This window comes from Pieris rapae, chromosome 18 (genome assembly GCF_905147795.1).
Source record: "Pieris rapae chromosome 18, ilPieRapa1.1, whole genome shotgun sequence".
Classification (NCBI taxonomy): Eukaryota; Metazoa; Arthropoda; class Insecta; order Lepidoptera; family Pieridae; genus Pieris; species Pieris rapae.
In genome coordinates, this window is record NC_059526.1 from 3,499,300 (window position 1) to 3,522,728 (window position 23,429).

The 23,429-nt window shown below is 31.6% G+C and overlaps 1 protein-coding gene across 2 annotated transcripts in view; it reads right to left on the reverse strand.

Annotated features, from left to right (window-relative positions):
* The window catches only part of LOC110999359 (proton-coupled amino acid transporter-like protein pathetic), a 37,245-nt gene extending 15,203 nt beyond the window's left edge, over positions 1 to 22,042 (reverse strand). The window contains exons 1-3 of one of the 2 annotated variants that reach the window (XM_045632214.1): positions 21,881 to 22,042; positions 1,776 to 1,842; positions 1 to 117 (exon numbers count right to left, since the gene is read on the reverse strand). In XM_045632214.1, the coding sequence (XP_045488170.1) occupies positions 1 to 117; positions 1,776 to 1,828 (170 nt within the window). In that variant the 5' untranslated portion in view covers positions 1,829 to 1,842; positions 21,881 to 22,042. Of the gene's footprint in view, positions 118 to 585; positions 702 to 1,775; positions 1,843 to 21,880 lie in introns of those variants that run through there. The other variant, XM_045632215.1, reaches the window with a different exon arrangement.
* Positions 22,043 to 23,429: the final 1,387 nt, after the last annotated feature.

Here is a 23,429-nt window from a genome sequence, read left to right on the forward strand (position 1 = left end):
GAATTTGGATGTTCGACTTTTCTGTGCTCAAAGGGATTATAAGCCTTTTCGTTAATAGCATCTTTTGATCCCAAAGTTAACGTCGACTGGAAACCAGGGTTGGATGTGAGGTTGGAACTGAAAATATAAAATATTCAATTACTTTTATGCACGGTATTTGCCTTTACCCATAATTAAAACGGTAATAAGAAAGTAAATAAATAACTCATGAAATATCTGCGGTGACTGAGAAATCATAGAAAGACAATTTTTACTAATAAGAACAATTTTGGCTAAATCATTGCTCTAATCTGTGGATGCAAATTTCTATAATATAATAACAAATGAGAGTAATTCCTTGCTACGCGTTATTTGCGTTATACAATACGTTAGGCGTTCATGATTTCTCTAAAACATAATTTCTCAAACAAGTGTCTCTTGACTACTTACGGGGGTTGTCTCATACTCATTTAATGATGTACAAATTTGAGAAACAATAAAAAAAATATTATTATTTTGGTGTATTTCAAATTTATAACAAATGAGAAATGTAAAAACAAAGTGCAGGAAATGATAAGTGCTGACCCCTTGTACAAATGAACAAACCGATCGAAACTACTCAAGAACATTTCCAAGTCTATAAGACTGTGACGTATCACGTATTGCTTCGATGAAAAAACGTAACAGTATATATTTGAGAGTTGCTTCTTGGTTGACGTTCGCAATAAAACGTGGTACTCTTCTTGCTGACTGCAAATATAATAAGCCTTAATGCCTATGTAATGTTTTTATTATTTTATATACGAATACTTATGAAAATTTTTGAACACATCCCGTAGGCTCGAGGGCTTACAACGTGCGCGAAGAACATGTTCAAAATCATTTATTTATTTATCCTTTATCGCCTTATACAAAAACACACATAACAAAAAAAAACAGTTACAAAAGATATAAGGCAATGTAATATATATTATGATATATATGATGATATTTATTGCAATATATTATTTTATATAGCAATAAATATCATTGACAGTGTCAATAAATTAATTTATATTTGCTCAAGAGTTAGTATTAAAATGTGTAGTACTTGTGAAAACCACAGACGTATTATCAAATAATTGGCAATATTGAATTACTGTAAAGGAACTAAGAAAGTTAAGATCTTATATTTTAGCCTTTAAATACGTTTTTATACGGTGACTTCATCATTGTTCTCGCGACAGAACATTTACCAAATTCGTTTATTTAATGGTCTGTGGCGCTGTGATGTACGGCGGGTAGACGGGTGACTGCGGTTCCCCGTAACTAAGACCTTTGATCTTTCTAATATCTATCAAAGTCTATTGTCTTTGCCTTTTGCACTATATTTAAAACTAATTCCTGGAAACCCAGGACTGGCTGGTAGTTTAATTTAGCTCACAATAATTAATTTCTTGAATCCATAATAAATAATAGACGTACGAAGGAATTAACATATTTTGTTGTTTGATTTTTTGATCGTGACACGTCTAGGATAGCTAATATATGTGGATATATTATATATGGACATTGACTAAATGCGTTCTAAGCTGCATTTCTGTAGACGTAACGACTATATTGACGGCATTGGTTTTAAATTTAATATAAAGGTTATTTTTCCGTTAATATTTTTTTATGTGAAAACGATGTCGTTCCACCGTTACGTAAAGTAATTTCATAGTATATATATATACATATATATATTATATACTATATATATTATATATATATATATGTATATATATATAACTTTAATAAATTTAAAATTTACTTACGTCGAATTGAAATTGTCCAGAATTATAGTGCCTTTTTTCTCGCAGTGTCCCATTTTGTTATTTCTATCTGAAAAATATGTTTTTTTTTATTATTGAATGAATACATTTTCCACCTGCTATGTGTTGCTGTCCCATACAATTCAATAGTTTAGTGTCTGTTGGATACCACTAACATAGAAAATATTCGTAAAACTACCGGAAAACTAGTTATATTGTAATGGTAGAATCCTAAACGTCCTACGTGGACTTTTAGAACCTCAATACTGTTTTGTATACTTAATAATTGGCAAGACTATCTGTCGTCGGCAACTTGACTGACGGATTTCAATTTATTTCGAAGACTTCCCATTACAAGTGAAGATTCCAAAAGTCTTACGGATTGACTTTCTTTTTGATTTTATTTCTTTCTTTTAAACAAACAAAGTATAATATTTGAATATTTTTTCTTGTATTTATGGAGCGGTTTTTTAAAGGTAAATAGAATTTAACATAATATTTAAGGTGGGTAGACTCATAAAGTAAGTTTTGTTAGGACAGTACTTGAATGAGAGTAGAATGTAAAATAAACTGACATAAGTATCTACAATTATACAACGGGGCCTTGTTTTGTTAGGGTATCTAATTTATATCTCTATCGCGTCGAATGTACGAAGGTATTCCTATTATACCAATACATTGAGAAGTTATACCCGTCAATCGATGTAAATCGTTGTAAAGACTTTAAGTAATTTGAATACTATAATTAATTCTTAACAACAACACCCTCTCAACCTGAATACAGTTGTAATCTTGCCAAACATTATTGCTATTTTACTATTATCCAAAACTGGCATTAACACATGACATTCTGCTATGTTATCTGCGGTAGTCCGAATAATATCATAAGCAGAAATCATCACAAATTATTTACATAACCTAACATTTCGAGTTGTTTTCAAAATCACGAGCGAGAGCTGACCGACTAGACTCTGAATTAATAAATTTACATTACCTTCTTAGATATTTTTTTCTTTCTATAACAATCGTAAAACAATCTTGTAATTTTTAATTGCCCATATTTTGTTTCTCTTACGTTGAGGGTAAAGTAGTCTCAGAAAACCTCTAGGCTAAAAAAACGACGACATGAGTCGGGCAAGGCTAGCTACAATAATTTGATCAATGAAAGATATGCAATCTGAGGCTCTTTAGTTTCTTTAGTTTGCAACGTCACCGAGTTGTTATTATTTTTGAATCATTAAAAGTTACGGATTGTTCTTCGAAGTCGATTAAAAATGTGTGGATGTATATTTTTCTTTACTAAATAAATTAAATGATATTCGCTATTAGTAAAGTAAATTAGAATTTAAATAAACGGTGTTCAGCATATCCTGTTCTTTATTTAAATAATCAGGCTTAGGGAGTTTAAGTATAATCTAAATAGCACAAGTGATACTTAAATTATAAATAACCAAATAATTTTATCAGTCTGTAGTAATGGGCTAATTTACATTATTCTGATAAATTTGTAGTTTATGATGACTTTGTGTTTATTTAACTTACTGTACAAAATTAGTGTTAAAATATAATCGTTGGAAAGAAAAAGATCTGGAATATTCAAGGTCAAAAACCTTTAGTCCCATCTGAATATTCATTAGTGGAAAATGTATAAAACAGCAGATGTTCTGTCTGTAACGAAAGCGTTAACCATTTGTGTTCTTAAAATATTATTCGTTCCTTCCACTTTGTTCATAAAAAAATAATATGTATTACACGTATCGTTATTCGATTTGCCTCCGACTTGGTTATTGAACTACCAAAAAATAAATTACTTTAACCCGCCTACAACTGATAAGGGAATTCCTGAAGGGAATTAGATGTGATATCTTTGACCTAATATTGTACGGTTCGTCTCAGGACATTTGGACGACTTTTCACCATCCACCAGAAGCGAGATTCGAAGGATCTGAGGAAACGCCATTCCAGCCGCTGTTATACTTAGGTAACACTGAAAATGATTAGAAAATGGAAGACGGCTTAATGTAGAAAGTTGCCAATACTTTTATTGGTTTTCGAAGTAATCTCCGCTCCTCTACACATCGCCGCTTCGTCGTCCACGCTTAACCGCTAACTCGTTAAACCAATGGTAAATTGAGGCACGAGATGAAGTGAAGTGGCACATTAAGAAATCCTAATCGAAAACTAACAAAGCTTTGTTTTTGAATAAGCCCACAACGAAAATCGTAATAAATCACTGACCGAAAATATTCTCGCGTTAGGTTCATTTTGTGTAACAAGAGTTTTAGATTTGCCGTCAATTCACAAAAACAAATGACAAATGAATGCACTTTACTACATAAGTTACCAAAGAGTTCTCATAACGAAATTCAAAAAGTTTTCATCAGCAATATTTCTAACTTTGGCGAGTTCTAAATGTTTTCAGTGTCACCCACGTAAACGCATTAAGCCAAGATATTCTATATTTATACAAACTTACCTTTATTTGAAGGCTATTTTTAAATTTCATTATATTGCAAATAATATATATTTCACATACTTTAATAATACGTGTACTTTTAGCATATATCAGAAAAGAGTAAAATATTAACCGTTATTTAATTATGATGAACGTTAAAAAATACAATGGGTTAAAATCGTTCATAGAATTTCAAACGTAGTCGTTTTAAAAATACAAGCCGTGCTTGTAAGATTAACCATAACGTGTTGTTTTGAGAGATATTATTTTAAATATTTCAAAAGAAATTAATTGTGCGATACTCCCGAGCTTATTAAAAAACGTGCTTATGCTATGTACACGCGTAAAAGTATTCTTTGGCGTAACAAGATGAAATCTTTTTAAAAAATATGATTCTACGTTTATAGAAAAAACGACACTTACCAAAAAAAGTATTTAATACATTGAAAGTTTTATTACGAACATTGTCTAATTAAATAAAGAATATTTATATATCACAAAGAAACTAAAATTTTCACTTTAGCTTTCTTTAGGGTTTTTGTGACGGCGTGCGCGCGTATCGCAAAAATTTACTCTCATCTTTTTTCCCATTCCCATTCAAGATTATTTGGATAAATGTTGGCCCAAAAGTGGGCCTTAGCTATAACCAAAAAATATCAACGTCTCATTGTGTCGACCCGATTGCCACTTGCTTGGTGACTTTAAGAACAAACAATTTCCACATGTATTATATAAGAATTATTTAACTTTGCTAACGAGACTTGGCTCAAAGTTCGCTATGAGAAATCATTGTTTCCGTTTCTATTTTTTTACAAACTTTTACGAAACTTTTATTCAGTATTTCACAGTTATATTTATTGCTTTAAAACCAGTTCACACATAGGATATTTAATTATATTCTCTTAGGCATATTTAGACTGCTTTGTCTGGTGTGAAAACTAATTATTTACGCGCTATCGTTTGGCCCCTTTTTTTTTTTTTTTTTTTTTTTTAAATGAGGTGGAAATGCACTTATGCAGGCCTGCATCAAGAATCGAACTTGACGCGGGGACTGTGGGGCTGGATCTACACTCAAAACCCTCTGCTATTCAGAGGGGTAGCGAGACCCTACCCACTAAAACCACCTCAGCCCATCACACGCCCTTAAGATGGGCCCTCGGGGTTCGCTAGGCATTCTACCCCAGGGACCCGGGCTTATATCCGACATAGAGAGCTAATCATGACCTGCGGTTCCGGGCTACTCGAGGTCGAGCCCCCAACCTTGAACTACCGGTCCTTCTACAGGCATCCCCAGACCTCTCCCTCAGTCGCTCAGCTGCCTCCTTCTGCAGCATTACATGCTCACAGAAGGAGACCATTGCACTCCAGGCCTCCTCGCTCCCTAGCATTGCTATTATAATACCCGGTAAAGTGAGGTCCGCCCCTATAACCGATACCAGGTCATGACGCTCCCTTGTCCAGGTGACACACTCAGCCACAGTATGCTCCGCCGTGTCATTTGGAGCGCCGCAGTGGTGGCACAACGGATGCATCTCCCTTCTAGGCACCTTATGTAGATACCGACCAAAGCATCCATGCCCAGACAATATCTGCGATAGCCGAAACGTCACAGCACCCCAATGTCTATTCACCCAGTCTTTTAGGACTGGGCGGATTGCCCCTACCGTCAATGCACCAGCGCGGGGCGTAGCAAGATCGTCAGACCACCTTTTAAAAAGAATTTCTCTGGCATGACGCCTCACATGCCCCGCTGTTTCCCCATCGTTTGGCCCCATCTTACTTATACCTCGTTAAAGGGCGACTCTAACACAGGCGTGGAGCGAAGTCTATTGAAAGAAATATTATGAGATATTCTATACTAGACCACCAAAGATGACTTACGAATGATGAATTAAAAGTGAAAGATTATCGTGGAGGAAGTGTTGACTCATAAAAGGCTACAGTTCTACTCGATGGATTTTTAGACCACCTTTTTAAGGTGCTGATGTGCAGCTAATCCATCTTCAAATGGGTCATGATGGGTCAATGATTTAAAAAGGAGTTTATGGCGTCTTTTAAAGTGTTAGTTGACATGAACACAGAAGAGCCCGTGCATTTGCGCATTAGTTTATTTAACAACCTTTTTATCACTTCACGTAATATTCCCATTACCAGACCAATACGAGAACAAATGAGTTGTGGGCTTACGCAGTTATATGAAAATGGAAATCATACTAGGAAACTTGCCGCCAAGTATGGAGGTAGTTTGACTTAGAAAGTTGATGATGAATCTGCTTGACTTATCTTTTATTAGCTTGATTTTATCGGATTTATCTATTACTCGCCAATAAATCAAAACATTCAACAAATAAATCTAATCTTTGTTTAATTGTATGCGGAAGAACACGCGGTATTGAAATTGATGACTACATACATCCTTGTCATTATCTTTACATAATCTATCAAGGCTTAAGGTTCATATATAATTTGATTTCTCGGAAAACTTTACTTTTATAGGTGTTAACATTCAAACGCTCAGTTCAGAAACAGAAAACAGAAAAGTCGTGGGAAGCGCCGAAGGTTCATTTTGACAGATCTTACAAGCGATACACTCTATGCAATATGTGTTACTAAGCTTAGATTTATATTATATTGATGCATTTCAAATAGAATTCGTTCTATTCATAAATTTGTTTTAAATATTATCAAATACACAACTACACGCAATACTCGTCGAGCGAGGTTGCTTATCTTGCCGAAGCCGTGTACAAATTATTTTAAGAAGTCTATTAGGTATGAGGGTGTGCAATTATTTTATCAATTACCATCTAAAATTCGCAATATTGGTGCATTTGACAAATTCAAAAAGGCAGTACGCATCTTGCATGTAAATCTGAACACAGTTGACTAAAATTGAGACGGCTAATGGCGACGTGTATCTCGCCATATTAATATTAAGTTTCTCATGTAAATAAATTTTTTTATTTATAATAATATTTAATTATTTGAATTATGACTATATAGCTTAAGAACATTGTAATTACTGTATATTTGATTGTTATGATTACTAATCAAAATTATTACTTCTGTTCAACTCTACAATAATACCAGTAGCTGAAACCTAGATACCTTTTAAAGTGGCATGTGGTTTGTGTTTCACTCGCACATGATAGTTTTTCCAGATAAATTCCGAACTCCTCGTAAAAGAATTCACAGGAGACTATGGGTTGGAAGTTTGTGATATGTTGTGTTTTATTGTTGTTTATTTGAAATATTATTGTGTATCGAGATGAGTACATCTCTGTACAGTTTTCGTTGAAACAATCATTTTGCAAAGTTTTCAAGTTTTAACATACAGCCTTGTAATTTGCAATTCATGGGATTGATCAAAACTTTTTTGTCAATTCCTGCAATTTATTTAGTTTCATTTTTATTCTCGTTAATATATAAAGTCTAGTTTGTAATAGTTTATTCTTTGAGTCCATATCCAATATAATGTACACAGAAAGAAAAATACTTAATTTTATTAATAAAAATGAATAAATTGAACAAGATTACTTTAGCCTAAAATGGGTTTTAGGGTTTTTTATTATTGTTATTTAATTACCCAGTATGGAGAATTTAAAATTAAGAAATAAAGGAATGTCAACTACTTATTTTCAGTAAGTTAGTTATTCGAGTTATGAACCACATAATAAAATACATTTAAAAAAAACTTAAAAATTAAGCACTAATTTAATAATATATAGATTGAATTTATTTTATGCTCATTATTAATAATTTTAATAAACATAAAACAACAAAACAAGGCTACATTTATTTTGTTAAACAATAATTAAACTAAAAACAATCAAAGGTTGAGCACAATTAATGTTTTTTTAAAGTTCGTATACAATATATAGTAATTAGATTGAATTTATTTTTTTAAACTAAATTATATTATACTAATAATTATATTTTTACATTTTTTGCTACAATGTTCACAACTGCAGTATTCAAATGTTGGGTATTAGGAAATATAGTGTAACAATTCGATTATAAAATGACTGCGATCTAATTCGGTCATACCACGATGTAGCCTTCAATATCCAACAGGAAAATGGTTTTGCAATTCGAATGCGAACAACATTTATTTTTATTTATTATCTGTAGATTCAGACTTGATCAATTTTTTTTTTATTCCTTATGATTATTGGTTCTTTAATGTGGCCCTTTGCTTGAATTATATGAAACGAAGTTATTAATAAATAAATCAGTATTCAACAGACCAATACAACACGTGTATAATAACCCTTAGCGATCTAGGCCATTTACAACCAAGTTGTTGCCATCAACCTTGACTTTTTCACAGTTACACCTGGGAATCTTGTTGATGTAGTTCTCGGAGTTCCGCATCGAAACATTTTATTAACTCAATGGTATGAATGTAAAAACAGCCTGGTATGTTGTCGTCAGATCGTATAATTGATCCCTTTATCATATGACTATCAGTAATTGGCTGTACCGTGATATTTTAGAGATAATGTTATTAGGTTTTTTAAGATGTTTAGTGCAGTATTTGTTTAGTGGCTCCGTCGACCGTTGACCGTTGACCATTTATTTATTTATTGATAAAAAGCTTGCCAACGCTTGGCACACTGTTACATCGCTAAAAAAAATCACAAAATATTATTTTTAATGTGACAAGCACTTATAGACAAACATGACATACACGAAGAGATCTAATATTAAACAAAACAAAACAACTGATTGACAACTATTGAAACATCGTTGTATCAAGGCTTTTCTTTGTGCTCTTTGTGCACAAAACACTTGCTGGTACGGCGAAGGAAAATATTGAATAGAAACTAGGATGTCCTAAAAATGGGGAACAGAAAATTTATCATCTACTTGCTTATCAAGAAAAGAAGATATACTTATGCTTGTATAAAACAATGGTCCTTTATAGTATAAATATATATAAATCACGTGTCACGTTGTTTGTCCGCGATGGCCTCCTAAACTACCGAACCGATATCAATCAAATTTGCACACCGTGTGCAGTTTGATATAACTTATAAGATAGAATAGCTTACATCTCACTTTATACCCGCAATAGTATTTTATTGCAAATATTTGTTTATTATTTGATATAATTCTAACAGATGGTGCTGTGTTAAAAGTACCAACGTTTCAAATAAGCTATCTACGTTTCACATCAGTTCTCCTACCGTTTCCCTTGAATAGATTACTACTATGTAAAATATAACAAAAACCTTAGCCACAGAAAAAGCAACTTACAAAGGCATCCGTTAGGTTTTATTGGGTAAATTAAAGTTTGAGATAAATTTTAAGTTTGAGTCCCACATAATACCAGCTGGTGTAATACTCCGCAGGAATTTGCGTAACAGCATTTTCTGTCGTAAAAAAAAGTACAAAAAATAGTATAAGGATACTGCACAACCTGAAGCCAGGCAGCTATGTACGCCTGGAACGATCAAGGCCGTAAAAGTATCGTATCCACAAAGGTAATTACCAGTTTTTAGTATCCCATGCGGCATACACTAAACTACTATTTCACAGTCCTTTACCGGTGTACATCGTCATAAAATTATCCCACATGCACGATTATTTTTGGTTGGGTACACATAATAGAAGGACAGCGAAAAATCCGTAAGTCGAGAGTCGAATCCGCTGTCTTTAAATAAACTTCCTAACGTATATCAAATCAAATCAAATCAAAAATAATTTATTCATATAGGTAACATAATGTACACTTATGGACGTCAAAATATACTTTAAATGATTCTAATTTTACATTTACTGCCAGTTTTCAAATCAAGGCCGTAGAACGGAAGAGAAGAACTGGCAATAAACTCTCCGTTACTCTTTTTAATCGCCAAGTTTTTTTTTACACAATGTTTGTAAGGAGCTGCAATCACAACACGATGTTCCATATGACATATTGAGTAATAAAAAATAATAAAATAAATTAAAAACAAAGATTTGTCCTCTATCAGCAGGAGGCATAGTGAAATAGGAGCACACACTTACATACTCGTGAGAACAACACGCAAATTCGTAGTTTATACAATATAGTCCTAATACGATCAATAATTGTTAATTTATTACTTTCGCTTATTGTGTTTTTGTATGACGTTTTATCGTAAGTCACCAGATTTCAATGTACCTTAAAATGAAAGATGGAACAGGGGTTTGCTTATATGTGATTTGCCATACGATACGCCATAGAACGCCTCTGTTATTGGACAAGTTGGTGATGTTGACCAATCTCAATCAAACGGGAATGTTTCATGAACCTTCGCGCCTTGGCCGATCATCTGGAGTGATAATTCGACAAGAGAAAAAAACTATGTTATACAATTTAAAAACAATTGCTTGATAATAGGGACGGTGGTACATTACATAATAATGTTATTTATAAGTTTACATAGATAAACAATACAAGATAATTCTAAAAATAAATTTAAAATACCTTAAAAATATTACAAAAACATGTTGCAGCATCTAGGTATTCTGTTTAGCGAACCGAAAACCCCTAAGTTAACCCTTAGTGGAGATAAAAAATGTGTCCGCTTCTTTAATAACGTCACAATTTTAACAAGATGTGAGGTAAGTCAGGTAAGCTTGTTTTTGCTCGCGTCATTTCTCTTTAATTAGTGTTCAACAACAAAACAACCAAGGTTTTAGGTCACCGAATACCGAGATTTAATCGTTTCTAGAATTCAAAACACTCAGTGCTGTTCAAGATTGAACAGATGTCCTTGGTGCGGCGAATAATAACGCTATTATTGTGTATATGGATCTAAATAATCATTTGTAAGCAAGTCAATAGCGCACTTTAGATGCCATGAACCATTGACTTATTTAGAAGCAAATCTTATCAAACATATTCGATACACCAATAGATTTTTAAATTACACGTGAATCTTATAAAGCAGATAGAAATCTATAATAAACCAATTGAGTGTATAATTTGAACAAATAATAATAACATAGTGAAATTTTTATTTTGTGGCCGTTTCTTTTGTTTTTCTTTTGATATATTGCTTAAGTTCTAATGTAATTGATGTGTATGTGTAAGTGTGTTAAATTTGTGATGTCATATTTCTTGTATTTTTTAGGCATACACATTGTTTTAGAATGTGAAAAAATAAATAAATAAAATTCACTAAAGACAAATTCGTATAAAGAAATTTTGCAGTCTAATGCGAAGTTTAAATTCTAATATAAATTTTTTATAACAACATTTTTTATAGAATAGCGAATGTTATACTTAGGGCCTGTTTCACAATGTCCGGATAAGTTCCAAATAAGCTATTTGTTACTTATTTGTAGGATAAACAGTATTTTTGCGTTTCACGACTGTCAGATAGCGCTATTTGTCATGAAATGCCAAGTATCTTATTCGGAACTTTTATCTTTCGAATAATTTATGTGTTGCATAGCTATTTGGCACTTTATCCATACACTGTGAAACAGGCCCTTAGTATGCCGCTAGTGAAGGTTAAAATAATCTGTGGAAATTTGCCGTTACGAAATATACTAAATATAATCAATTAAAAATATGCTATACAATGTCGTTAACGATCTAAAAAAAAAGCAAAACATTATACTGCCTTAAGCTAATCAGAATAAACCGCAAATATCTAATACTATTTCGACAATACACTATAAAGTATGAGATAGGTCGCAAATGTCAACCACAACTAGCTTTTACTTTCTCCATAGACCTGTAAATTGTGATATAATACGCAATAGAACCCGCACGTTTATCTCAACAATCATGTCAGAGTGAGAGGTTTTACCTTGAAAGCGTAGCTTACTAGTATTTACTTGAGACCTAAATATATATTAATTGAGTCACATAACAGAAGTATTTGTACTTCGAATACTTTCAGAATTTTAAAATAGTTTTTTTTATTATTTCATTATCGCGTTCTCTGAAAGATTTGGTCGATTAATCGATTCTAATTATTAAGAATAAATAAATTTGCAGTAATTCGCTTAAGGAGGATGAAGAAACTTTTAAACATAACCGTGTTAACCTGTGATATTTGATTGGATTATTGAAGAAAATTTCCAGTGCGATGAAAACTTTTCATTATTTAATGCTTTTGACTAGTTATAAAACCCAATTTCAATTAGATGATTGTTACTTATATTAGTAAAACGAAGAACTTGTATTTTATATGTATTTAAGAAATAAATTCAAGAACTGCAGGAATGTGAAATATGTCACAATTAGAATGCATTGATTAAATGAAGTATTAATAAGTTATTTTTTCATGTTGTTGAACTTCGGCATATATCTTACGATGAATGGCAATTTTGAATGAGTCACAACTAGTAGATTACCTCATTCAACTTCAATGACATTTTTGTTCTTATTAAGTAAATGGTTCGTGAAATCATACGGCCGACTAAGCCTGTTTGTTAAAAGTGTGATAATGCATACGGTTTTATTTAAGCTGTGAGCATGTAATGCTGCAGAAGGAGGCAGCTGAGCGATTCAGGGAGAGGTCTGGGGATGACTGTATAAGGACCGGTAGTTCAAGGTTGGGGGCTCGACCTCGAGTGGCCCTGAACTGCAGGTCATGATGAGCTCTCTATGCGGATATAAGCCCGGGTGCCATGGGTAGAATGCGTAGCGAACCCCGAGGAAGATGGGCATCTTAAGGGCGTATGATGGGCTGAGGTATTTTTAGTGGGTGGGGTTTCGCTACCCCTCTGAATAGCAGAGGGTTTTGAGTGTAGATCCAGCCCCACAAGTCCCCGCGTCAAATTCGACATTCTTGATGCGTTAGTGCATTTCCACCTCATTAAAAAAAAGTGCATTGCAATTTTTTAAATTGCTTTAACGACACAACGGCCATCCAGGTACTGGTACATAAATCAAGTAACATAAATTATAGGCGACCCTAGTAAATACAAAGAAAAATTATATAAAAACTAAATTAATAAAAAAATTACAAGTAACCAATGTAAAATACATATATACAAAACTAATTTTAATACAAAAAGCTAATTATAAGAATTGTGAGAGGATAATTCGTGAGCTCTGAAAGAGCAGAGCCTGCTTCAGAAATACTACGAAACAAAGATTCCATGTTGGAATCAGGTCCATGCAGTCTACCTCAAACAACTACTGCTGCATTGCTGATCTTTCCTTAGTTCAACAGGAAATCTGTGTGCCATTTGAATTATGAATTATTTCTATGTATCCCAGCGTTGATTTACTCTTTATATATATATATAACTTTATATTGAAGAAACGCAAGTAGTTTTAGAGGCATAACAAGCTAAAAACAACATCTTTACTTTGTGTAGATAAAGAAATTAATTCAAATAGATTCAGAATGGAAGTTTGAGCTAAGGCAATTAATGCATCCCAATTTGCATAGCGCATGATAATTAAATGGTAAAACCAAGGAACATTCATTACATTTCGACCATGTACTACTAACATTTAATAATTAAACATAAACTGCATTTTAAATAATAAGCCACTTGTAATAATGTATTTTTAGTACTCAATTTAGGATAATAGTTTAATAAGCACAACTAACGGACTACTTAAATTGGTGGTGACAGCCACTATACATAAGCAGGAAGTCCTAGGTTCGATTGTATTAAAAAAAATTGCATTTACTACACGTAGTCGTTTACCCCCGTAGCGCAGTCGTAAATGTATCATGCCCCTATACGCAACTTAATTAATTTATGTGGGACGTATTAAATGATTTATAAAAATGCCTTTTAATTAACGATTAAATTATTTTATGGTAGTGTAAAAAAAAACATAATAAGTAAACTTTATAAGATAGATATGTAGAAATTTTTCCGAAAAGTTTCAAAATCAAAGTCTTGGATTTTGAACTATCGATATCACTATCTATTCTTACTTTTCTATACTTGATACAAGCTTGCCAACGCTCGGCACACTGTTACATCGGTAAAAAAATCACAAAATACTATTTTTAATGTGACAAGCACTTATAGGCAAACATGACATACACGAAGATATCATACAAATATTAAACTAAACAAGACAACAATTGACAAGAGAACGGTACGACCGATTAATTAATTGAAGAGTTGCCGAAGAAGGAGTTCCCGAATAGAGAATAGCAGAATACTATTTGTACGACGAGCATTTGCATTGGTTATTCTGTGTGTTGAGTACAGCAAAGCCAAAGAGGGATTTACTATGTCATACGGAATCGGTAAAGCTAATCTGATCAGGTGATAATTTAATCCCATTTCTTAATTAAAATAATCACAGTCTACACTTTGACAAACACGAATGCTAGTTGAAATAAAAAAAAAATTGTGTTGATTTGTTTTTTTTTAAATAAATGCCTCATCCCTTACGTGATGTGAAATTTATAATGACCTTTAAAATTAATGCGTAAAATTTTCAATATTATCTATTTCTGCCAACTTCCGATTATGCGGTAATAGAGGGGATAGACAAATAGACTTATAACATTTTTAATAATTAGGTAGTAAACTATACTTCAAGTAAATGTGAACTATAATAGATTACTATTTAAAGAGGTAATCTAAAGCAATCAAAATCACCTTTTGATACAAGATCGATTAGAGAAAATCTGACTAATAATGTCTGAAAATGTATTTTTTTTAATGTCTGAGAATTATTTATTCGTACGTTGAAAACAATTATCGTAAGAAAACTGGGATGTTTTTGTCCACGTATCGACAACTTATTTATGGTAAAATTTAAAAATCGTAGAAACATATGCAGATGCCCAAACCTATTTAGGGTTATAATTCCATATTATTTGTCCATAGCCAGCTCTTCGGTCTCCTGTGATTCCATATTATATGTTTATAATAAATATTAAGATGATGTTATTTAGCATAATTATTAATAGTTTCAGAGTTGCTAAAGCGAGTGAGTCATATAGTAGTGAAATGTTGAAGGTAAACAAACTCCTTTCAAAAAACTTGTACCGTTTTTTCGTAATGATTTACAAAGATTCCGTAAAATATTTGTTTAGTACTAAAATTAAACACGGACGATTGAAAATCCCGAAGAAAAGAAGGACACTGTTACAAACTGCTTTTGCTTTACATGATTACGAGTACCACTCAAGAAAAAATCTATAAATTATATAAACGGGAATATGTAAAAGATTTACGCTAATTTAAAAATATATTTAACAACTGTTAAATATTATGTTATTAGACTAAATTCATGTAAGTTTTACTGCTAATTTGTTTTCTACTGCCGCTTTAATTACCATATTGTAATAAAAACTGGTTCGCCGTAAGCATCGGAGGTGATAAAAATATCATACATTAGATACATTTATTCCCTAACTAAACACTTTCGGTTTTAATTTACGTTCGAAACGAAAGTGTTTTGTGCCGTTATGTGTTGCCTAAAAGCCTTTCCGGTCTGCGCAAGGTTCAATGAGTCATGGTACTCTATGAACGACATAGAATGACGTCACAATAAAACGTTTTATTATGCGTTTTAATCTTATTACATAATTATATTATTTAATGCCTCAGGTTCAGTCAATATAAAGAGAGTAAAGTTAAGATCTTTTTAAGGCTTTCAAAGTGAGTCGGAAAATCATGATTGGGAATAGCAACTATAACTGGAGTTACTGGATCCTTTAGTAATAGTTTGGTTGGATCTGTCACATCGGAGTATATAAATTTGTTAATATACTTGTAGAGTCCTTCTGTATCTCCTGTGTAGAAGGACAGACTCAGATTGGCCTTTAATAAGAGAACTTGGTCATATTAATGTTACAGTTGGTTTACTGTTTAACCATTAGTTCATATATAGTCACTCGCTGATGAAGACCCGAAAGAGTAAAATTTAGGTTTCCAATGGAAAATGTCATTTATTTTAAACCTAAGTGCGAGAATTGTCTTTAAATGAAGTTTACAATGAAATTTAATTATATTTATTAAACGAAAGAAGTTAAAGTATAAAATTCCAGACGATCTAAATGAAATGGCCACAATAATTTCAATTCAAATTGAATTTTTATGAGATTTCATAAACTGTATCATTTGAAGCATTATTCGATTCATATTAAAAATCAATTACGTAACTGTAAAAGTATAAATTAGAAACAATATCGTAGACTATTAACTTTTCACACAAAAAGTAATTATTATTATGGTATTATATAATTAAATGACCACGGAAAAAAACATCCTTAAGTAAATGTTATCAATAATAATACATCAATTATACATATCCATCATATAGAATATGATCAGAAGGTTGTAGTTCTAATTTTAGCTACCTATAATAACTTTAAATTTTATGTAAGAAAGAAAGAACTTTATTCGACACAAAATACATTAATACTTAAATGTACCATCATATTAACAACAGCAATACAAAATATTAAAAAAAATCGCATCAAACTATGCTTGCGCCACTAACCTGTATTACATTGTTCATAGTTATCTATTACGTGTGAAAATTCTATGTTGTAAGAACTCATCTTAGTGGAATATATATTAGCCATTGTTATAATAAACATTTAACATGTGTCTTATACTTTTATTATTGAGATGATAAAAAAAATAATTGCAGGAAATTGGAACTTCTATAGATTTCGATATTATCCTCCCGACTTCATTATTTAAAGTCGGAGTAACGACATTTTTGTAATCTCGATATAACAGCGATAAGAAAACCTACCGATTCATCTACCAGGTGGTGTGAAAATAGTTTATTAATAAAATGTTTGATGATTGTATGTATTAATATTAATGCGAAACGATGTTTAAAAATCTGCAAGTTGGCGCCAAAAACGGCGTACGTCTAAAGCGTATTGCATTTGACAGTCTTACTTCTGACACTTTTTGTAATATAATTTTAATGAGCTAACGCTTTGTGAGTTGCGTCTCAAACTTTATTATAAATAGAAACGGTTGTTGAAAGAAGTTTTTATTTAACGGTGGAGCCCAATTTTAATGTAGGTTGTTCGATAACACTCTGATTTCACACTTGAAATTACGCGGTACGAAAACACAAAATTTAAATTTATCAAAGTTACGGTAAGTTTGTAGCTGACGGCTTTTTTTTACACAATCTTCAACTAATTAATAAAAAAAATATTTTCAAAAATCATTTCTATTTATTCACTCTCTCACACATTTACGCCCACATACTTACTCATGCACTCAGGTGTGATGATAACGGTTCAAAAAAATAGGTTAAATAATGTCATTATCAACCTATTTTTAAGTTGTAAAAAAGTAATTAAGTTTGTTATGGAAGAGCTGGGAACCCTAACCCTATTTTTTACTTAAAAGACGATGAATAAAGATTTTTTATTATTTTTGTTATTATTATTATACCAAAACTAAACCACAACTCACAAAGCAAATTTCATATTACAAGTACCTATCAGGATTAAGACTATACGTCAAATACAATAGGCTTTTGACATACAAGCCCCAAGAGTGACTTTCTTATATTTATATTTAAAATATTGTATGAATGCAACGTTCTCTATTTATGCTGGGTACCAGTCAGCACGAATGCAATTAAAATTGATGAATTTATATTTTACATCTATGAAATATCTCGTACACTTTAACATATGTTTCAAATATTTTTTTAAGTAAAATAAAAATACGTTTATTTTGGAACATAAGATCATCATGATATCACTTATTCCACGTCATTTAATTCGGGCATCCCTACTCATCGGCAAAGAAGACAGAGGGTGTTGACCGAGAGAAAAAGCCGGCGTAAAAAACTCTCGGTACTCTTTTTAATAAAAAGCAAATCATCAAACAATTCTACAATATTTAAAACAAATATAGCAAATTAATTAGAAGTAGTAGTACATGTACGTTTTACATAGTGTTTTTGAAATAGGCAAGTCAAGTTTATTTCGTCAAAGCCAGTTATGACCTCAGCTCGTCTCCGCATCAGTGGAAACGCGCCCTAATTGACTGACAAGGTTATCGCTACATAATTCACTAATCACGACAATGGTGATTTAACTGTAATATAATGAAAAAGATCTAATGACAGTGCAGCATACTTTACACGGAACAAGTATCTACCTGATCTCGACGAGTACAAAGGTAAACCGCTTCATTACTGAGTCTGAATGTATTCAATGTACTATATTAGTCCTTCTAGAAACAGTAGTCGTCCCGTGAGGCGGTTATCTTACCTGCAAGATATATAGATACTACTCGCAAGTTATTAATCTCGAATTTTATATAGGTCAATCAAATACGACATCGTTGAGATACATTTGCGGTTGCATCAGGCAATTTGAATTCGATAGTTATAGGCTTTCGTGCCAAGGACTAGAAGTGTCCTGAAATCTGAAAAATAGCAGAGCAATATCACCTGTTTATATTTTTTAAATATATTTTACTTTATGATATCATCAAGTTATTCTGTAGTTTTAAAAACCAACCAATGATTTATGACCAACTGTGAGATATGTTTAGGTGCCATTTTTACTATAGCTATTTGGAGTTGGCGTATAAGAAAAGATGGACAGTGAATACTCAATAGTTTCTTAAAGTAAGAACCCGTTAGGTCCTTACTGATCATTTTTATTTTGATACTGGCCCCGCACACTTATTATTTTTTTTATTTAGCCGACCTTTATAGTAGCATACCTATATCAAACATTTTGCAGTGCTACTCGTCCCCGTCATTTTTATATATGACATTTTTTTCTCTTAATAATAAATAAAAAAAATTGTTGAAGCGATGTACAATTTTACCGCTTAGCAACATATTTTCCGATTAACTTTTATTTTTATAGATTATTAATTAATTTAATTTCATTAATAAGTGAAAATCGGTGAAATAATACTAATACAAAAAAATCAATCTCCCACAGAAAATAATACATAAATTGTATAACACGCCATGTTGATAAGAATGCAATACTATTAGACAAGTATGCTTATCCAGTCTCTTGATTGTACATCATTCTTCAATAATACATTTGTACTTTCACAATAATTATAAGTTTACGCATATACAGTGAACTCGTTAATACTTATTACTTACAAACTGGGGTAGGTACAACATAGCTGCATTAGGGGTTAGGTTCGCATTGTACCATCATCATCAGATCTTCAATCGTAGATTAAAAAAAACATCAATCATTAATAAAAACACCGAAGAGTTTACTCTACTCACTTCAGCATATCGCCTTCATCCCTGTAAGCTAATCCCCGGCTGTACACCAATGCATATTAACTGTCAGCATTTAACACTAGCTTGTAGGTTAAATGACGACCGAATAATCATCTATTTGCCTATTAAAAATAAATGATCATAAAATAGATTGTAAAATATAAGGCCTCAAAGGTTGTAGCTTTTATATATCATCCGGTTCATCACAAAGCACATTGTCTCTGTTGGTTGCAACCTAGAGCTGCTTACAATATTTTCTCTTTAATCCATTATGAAGTATATCGCGGACACATTCGTGTGTGGTTGTTAAGTTCAAGATATTTAAATTAAGTATAAAAAAAACAGATATACTAATTGGAGATATCAATTGAAATATCACTTGACAGGTTTGGGTCATGTTTTGATGCATTTAACTTGAATTGAAATTACTTAAGTGAATATCATTTGCATTTTATTGCATTTTAGTGTGGATATAATATTCAATTGAGGTGTTATCGTTTCGTATGCTTATTATTATTAAGCGATAAACATATTCGTATTGAGCCATCCAAACTTATTTATTTACCAAATTTGATTTGTTTAGTGGTGATTCATAACGAATACAGATCAAGGTCACAATCACCTACGTAATTTGGACTAGACTTACTTTTTTCTTCGTTTTGAATATAGTGACGGTACAGGCTCTTGCTAGATTTATTCGTACTTGAGTATAAATTTATAAATGCTTTTGCTTACAATGCCTAAATCAGTGTTTTATTGCACAAGCTATTTAAATTAATATTCACCGAAGCATAAAACCCATGAAATGGAATTCACGCCCAAGAATCAAAGGGCAGTCGCGGCAAATAGATACTTTAATTGGTCCTTGTCGGCCTTTGAGGCAGAAACCTACCGGGAGTGCCATTTGCCGGAGGAAACAGTTTTCATTGAACACTCTGTCTGTATGAATTTCATAACAAGTCAAATTTGTAAAATACCGTTTTACGCAAGACAACGCCTCTTATGAATCAGGGTCTTTTTATTATACGTTCACTGAGTTCAAATGATATATCGATGTGATAGTAACGATTTCGATGTAAATAAAGTTGCTTTCCGCTAATTATGTGGCATTGCGTAGCCGCAAGGCAAGACCATATAAGCGAATAACTGCAATCATTTTATTAAATATTCTTTTAATAGTTATATTTTTTCATAAATAGACATTATTTAATTTACAGTATGTAGGTACATAATATATTAATGACCAATGGTCATGGCGAATCATACTTTTTTAGGAGTCATAATTGTTTGTTAATTATCTATTAATTACTTAATATTATAGAATGGTGTTCTTTAAGAGACATTATTTCTTAATAGAACAACTACACCATAGAACACGACTAATAAAAAAAAATTATGCTAAACAATAAGGAAATATTTATATGGTGATATTAAAAATAATTATATGGTGACTTTTCTTAAGAAGGTACACGGGGCATTGACGTTACAACGGGGGTTTTAATGAACCACCCAATACAAATAATAATTTATTTGAATTAGATTGCAAAGATCCATTTTTTTGCATGTGCTCTTAACATATCAGGTCACAAATACACTGCTTCCCACTGACATTTTTTCAAAAGCCTTGGCAAGTAAGTAACAAAATTAGATCTCATTCGTTTTTAAACGAATGTGAAAAAAAAACTTCATAGATTTATATTGTGTTGCGACAAAAATATGATTTTAACTGAATTTATTTTTTTAAATTTTAATTGAGGAGAATGTAGAATATACCGTGTCGATGGGATGAACCTTTGTTGATGGACTTTGTTAATACATCTTAATAGATGATATTTTGATTTAATTTCATTTTTTATTATGGACAAATCCTTGTGGATTTTCTTATATATTTATCGGTTTTGGTCATACTACGCATTGACACTTAATAGCCATAGAAATAATATGTAAGTATATGAAACATTTTCAAAATATATGAAATTTTATAAAATATTTTTTTACGAAGTTACTATCTTATATAGCCACGAATGTTAAAATTAATAGATTTTTAATATCTTTTCAAATCACGACTATGCTTTATTAGTTTTTATTTATTATTAGTTAGCTGATTAACTAGAACTATTAAGAAATATATGTACCCTCATATTAGTATTGTCAAAATATTTTAAATGGTAGGAAACAAATTATTTATATTATATATACAAATTTGGTTATTTACTTAATTTAAGTAATCTAAAACTAGACTAATTAGTTTACTACTCGTTAAAACTAGAGAAATACTTAAAATAGCTTGTAAAACAATTATTTAACAAAGTATCACTGTCATTGGGTTAAAAAAATTTTTTTACATAGTATTGTCTTTTATTAACATAATTATAAGTTTAAATACAATAATACATAAATATAATCCGTAAAAAAGTGTTTTCTTTAAAATTATTTTAATTTAGATTTGTTTCTATTTTTTTAAGTAATATTTTAAAATTTAGTTAAAAAACTTACTCGATTTTTTTTTTATTGAAAAGTTAATCCATCGATCTCGTTTAACCAATATTGCACTACCTCGCCACGTGCGATTCACTTAGACGTCGAAACGGCACTATAGTCAAGCGTGCACCCGCTTTGCGAAATACATTGCGTCCGCGCAGGACTGCAACCAGTTAACCAAGACTCTTGATTCTATGCAGTTATTGGCTTATTTCAAGGAAAAAGTGGGTCATACAAACTGGACGTCCATTATAATTAATTTGGCGATTTTAAAGTTATTCCTCGGTTTTGTGGGTTCATCGACTTTGGGAGAAATGATGGAAAAAAGTAGTTTGTCTCGATTCTCAGTCCTATAAGTTTTGTCCACGAAATAAGGTCGGTTGTGCCTTTCGCTTTATCGTCTGCCCTCGTTATACGTAGTATAATTGTTGAGTGCACAAAAACTTGACAGACGACGTTTAAGTGGTGTCACCAAAATCAAGTCATTTGAGTTACAAAAATGTAAAACCGTCGAGATTTGGAATTACCTCTTAAGATTTTGTATACTGAGCTTGTATTCAAGTTCGCGGTATTGCGTTTGTGTGGTAAATATACCATTTCAGACGTTACTACCTAAAGCTTAGTATACAATTGCTGTGAGTACGTCAATTTGAGGACCGCCTTTTTTATTGCGCGGTACAAAATATTTATTGAAATTTCAAGGGTAATTTCGATCAAAGTGAAATACTAGATTTATTTGAATATTATGTTTAAGAGACTTTTGCAAGTAATCGAAATTTGAACCAATTACTATGAAAATGAATGCTTTTAAACAATTGTAGTCACCGAGACGTCGAGTTACGTAAATAATTTTTAATTTTCAATTAAATTTAATAATATGTAATTTTTGTTTATAAGTTAAGAAGACTTTAAGTATTATGTATTTAATAATTCCTAATTATAATCTTAAGTGTTATATGAAACATTTAGAAATAGGCGCAAAATGAGTTAGATCCATTTTCAATGTTTATATAAATTGTCGACACCTACAATCAAATGCCTTCCTGAATAAGGGATGAAGACGAGATAACTCAAATAAATTTTATTTGATGAAGCGAGATGAACTTTAAATAATTTATATTGCTTTTTGTCCAGGGTTATGTTTAAAACGTTTGTTTAAGATCCTTGTTATTGGAATAATAATGAAGCCATGACTTACTTAGTAGGCAAGGTTATTACAAATGCGAATATACTATCAATTAATTTGTGTCTTTTGAAATCTGATAGATCGCATTAAAAAATATTCTATATTCAAATCACGAAATATAAAATATTGTATAAAACTGAGGTAAATTAAGTAATTAATATACGTATAAAACATTTTATCCTGCATTTTTTAATTTTATTAACCAACTTGCCTAGGTCCTGGGAGTAGACATGAAAAATTATGTATACTTCTTTTTATTAAACAATTTTATACTTATGTAACTTTATACTTTGACCAAAAATTTTGTATCAAATACCTACAAATAATTTGTCTTAATACAAGGTAACTGGAAAAACCGAACATGGGTACTTAAATAAT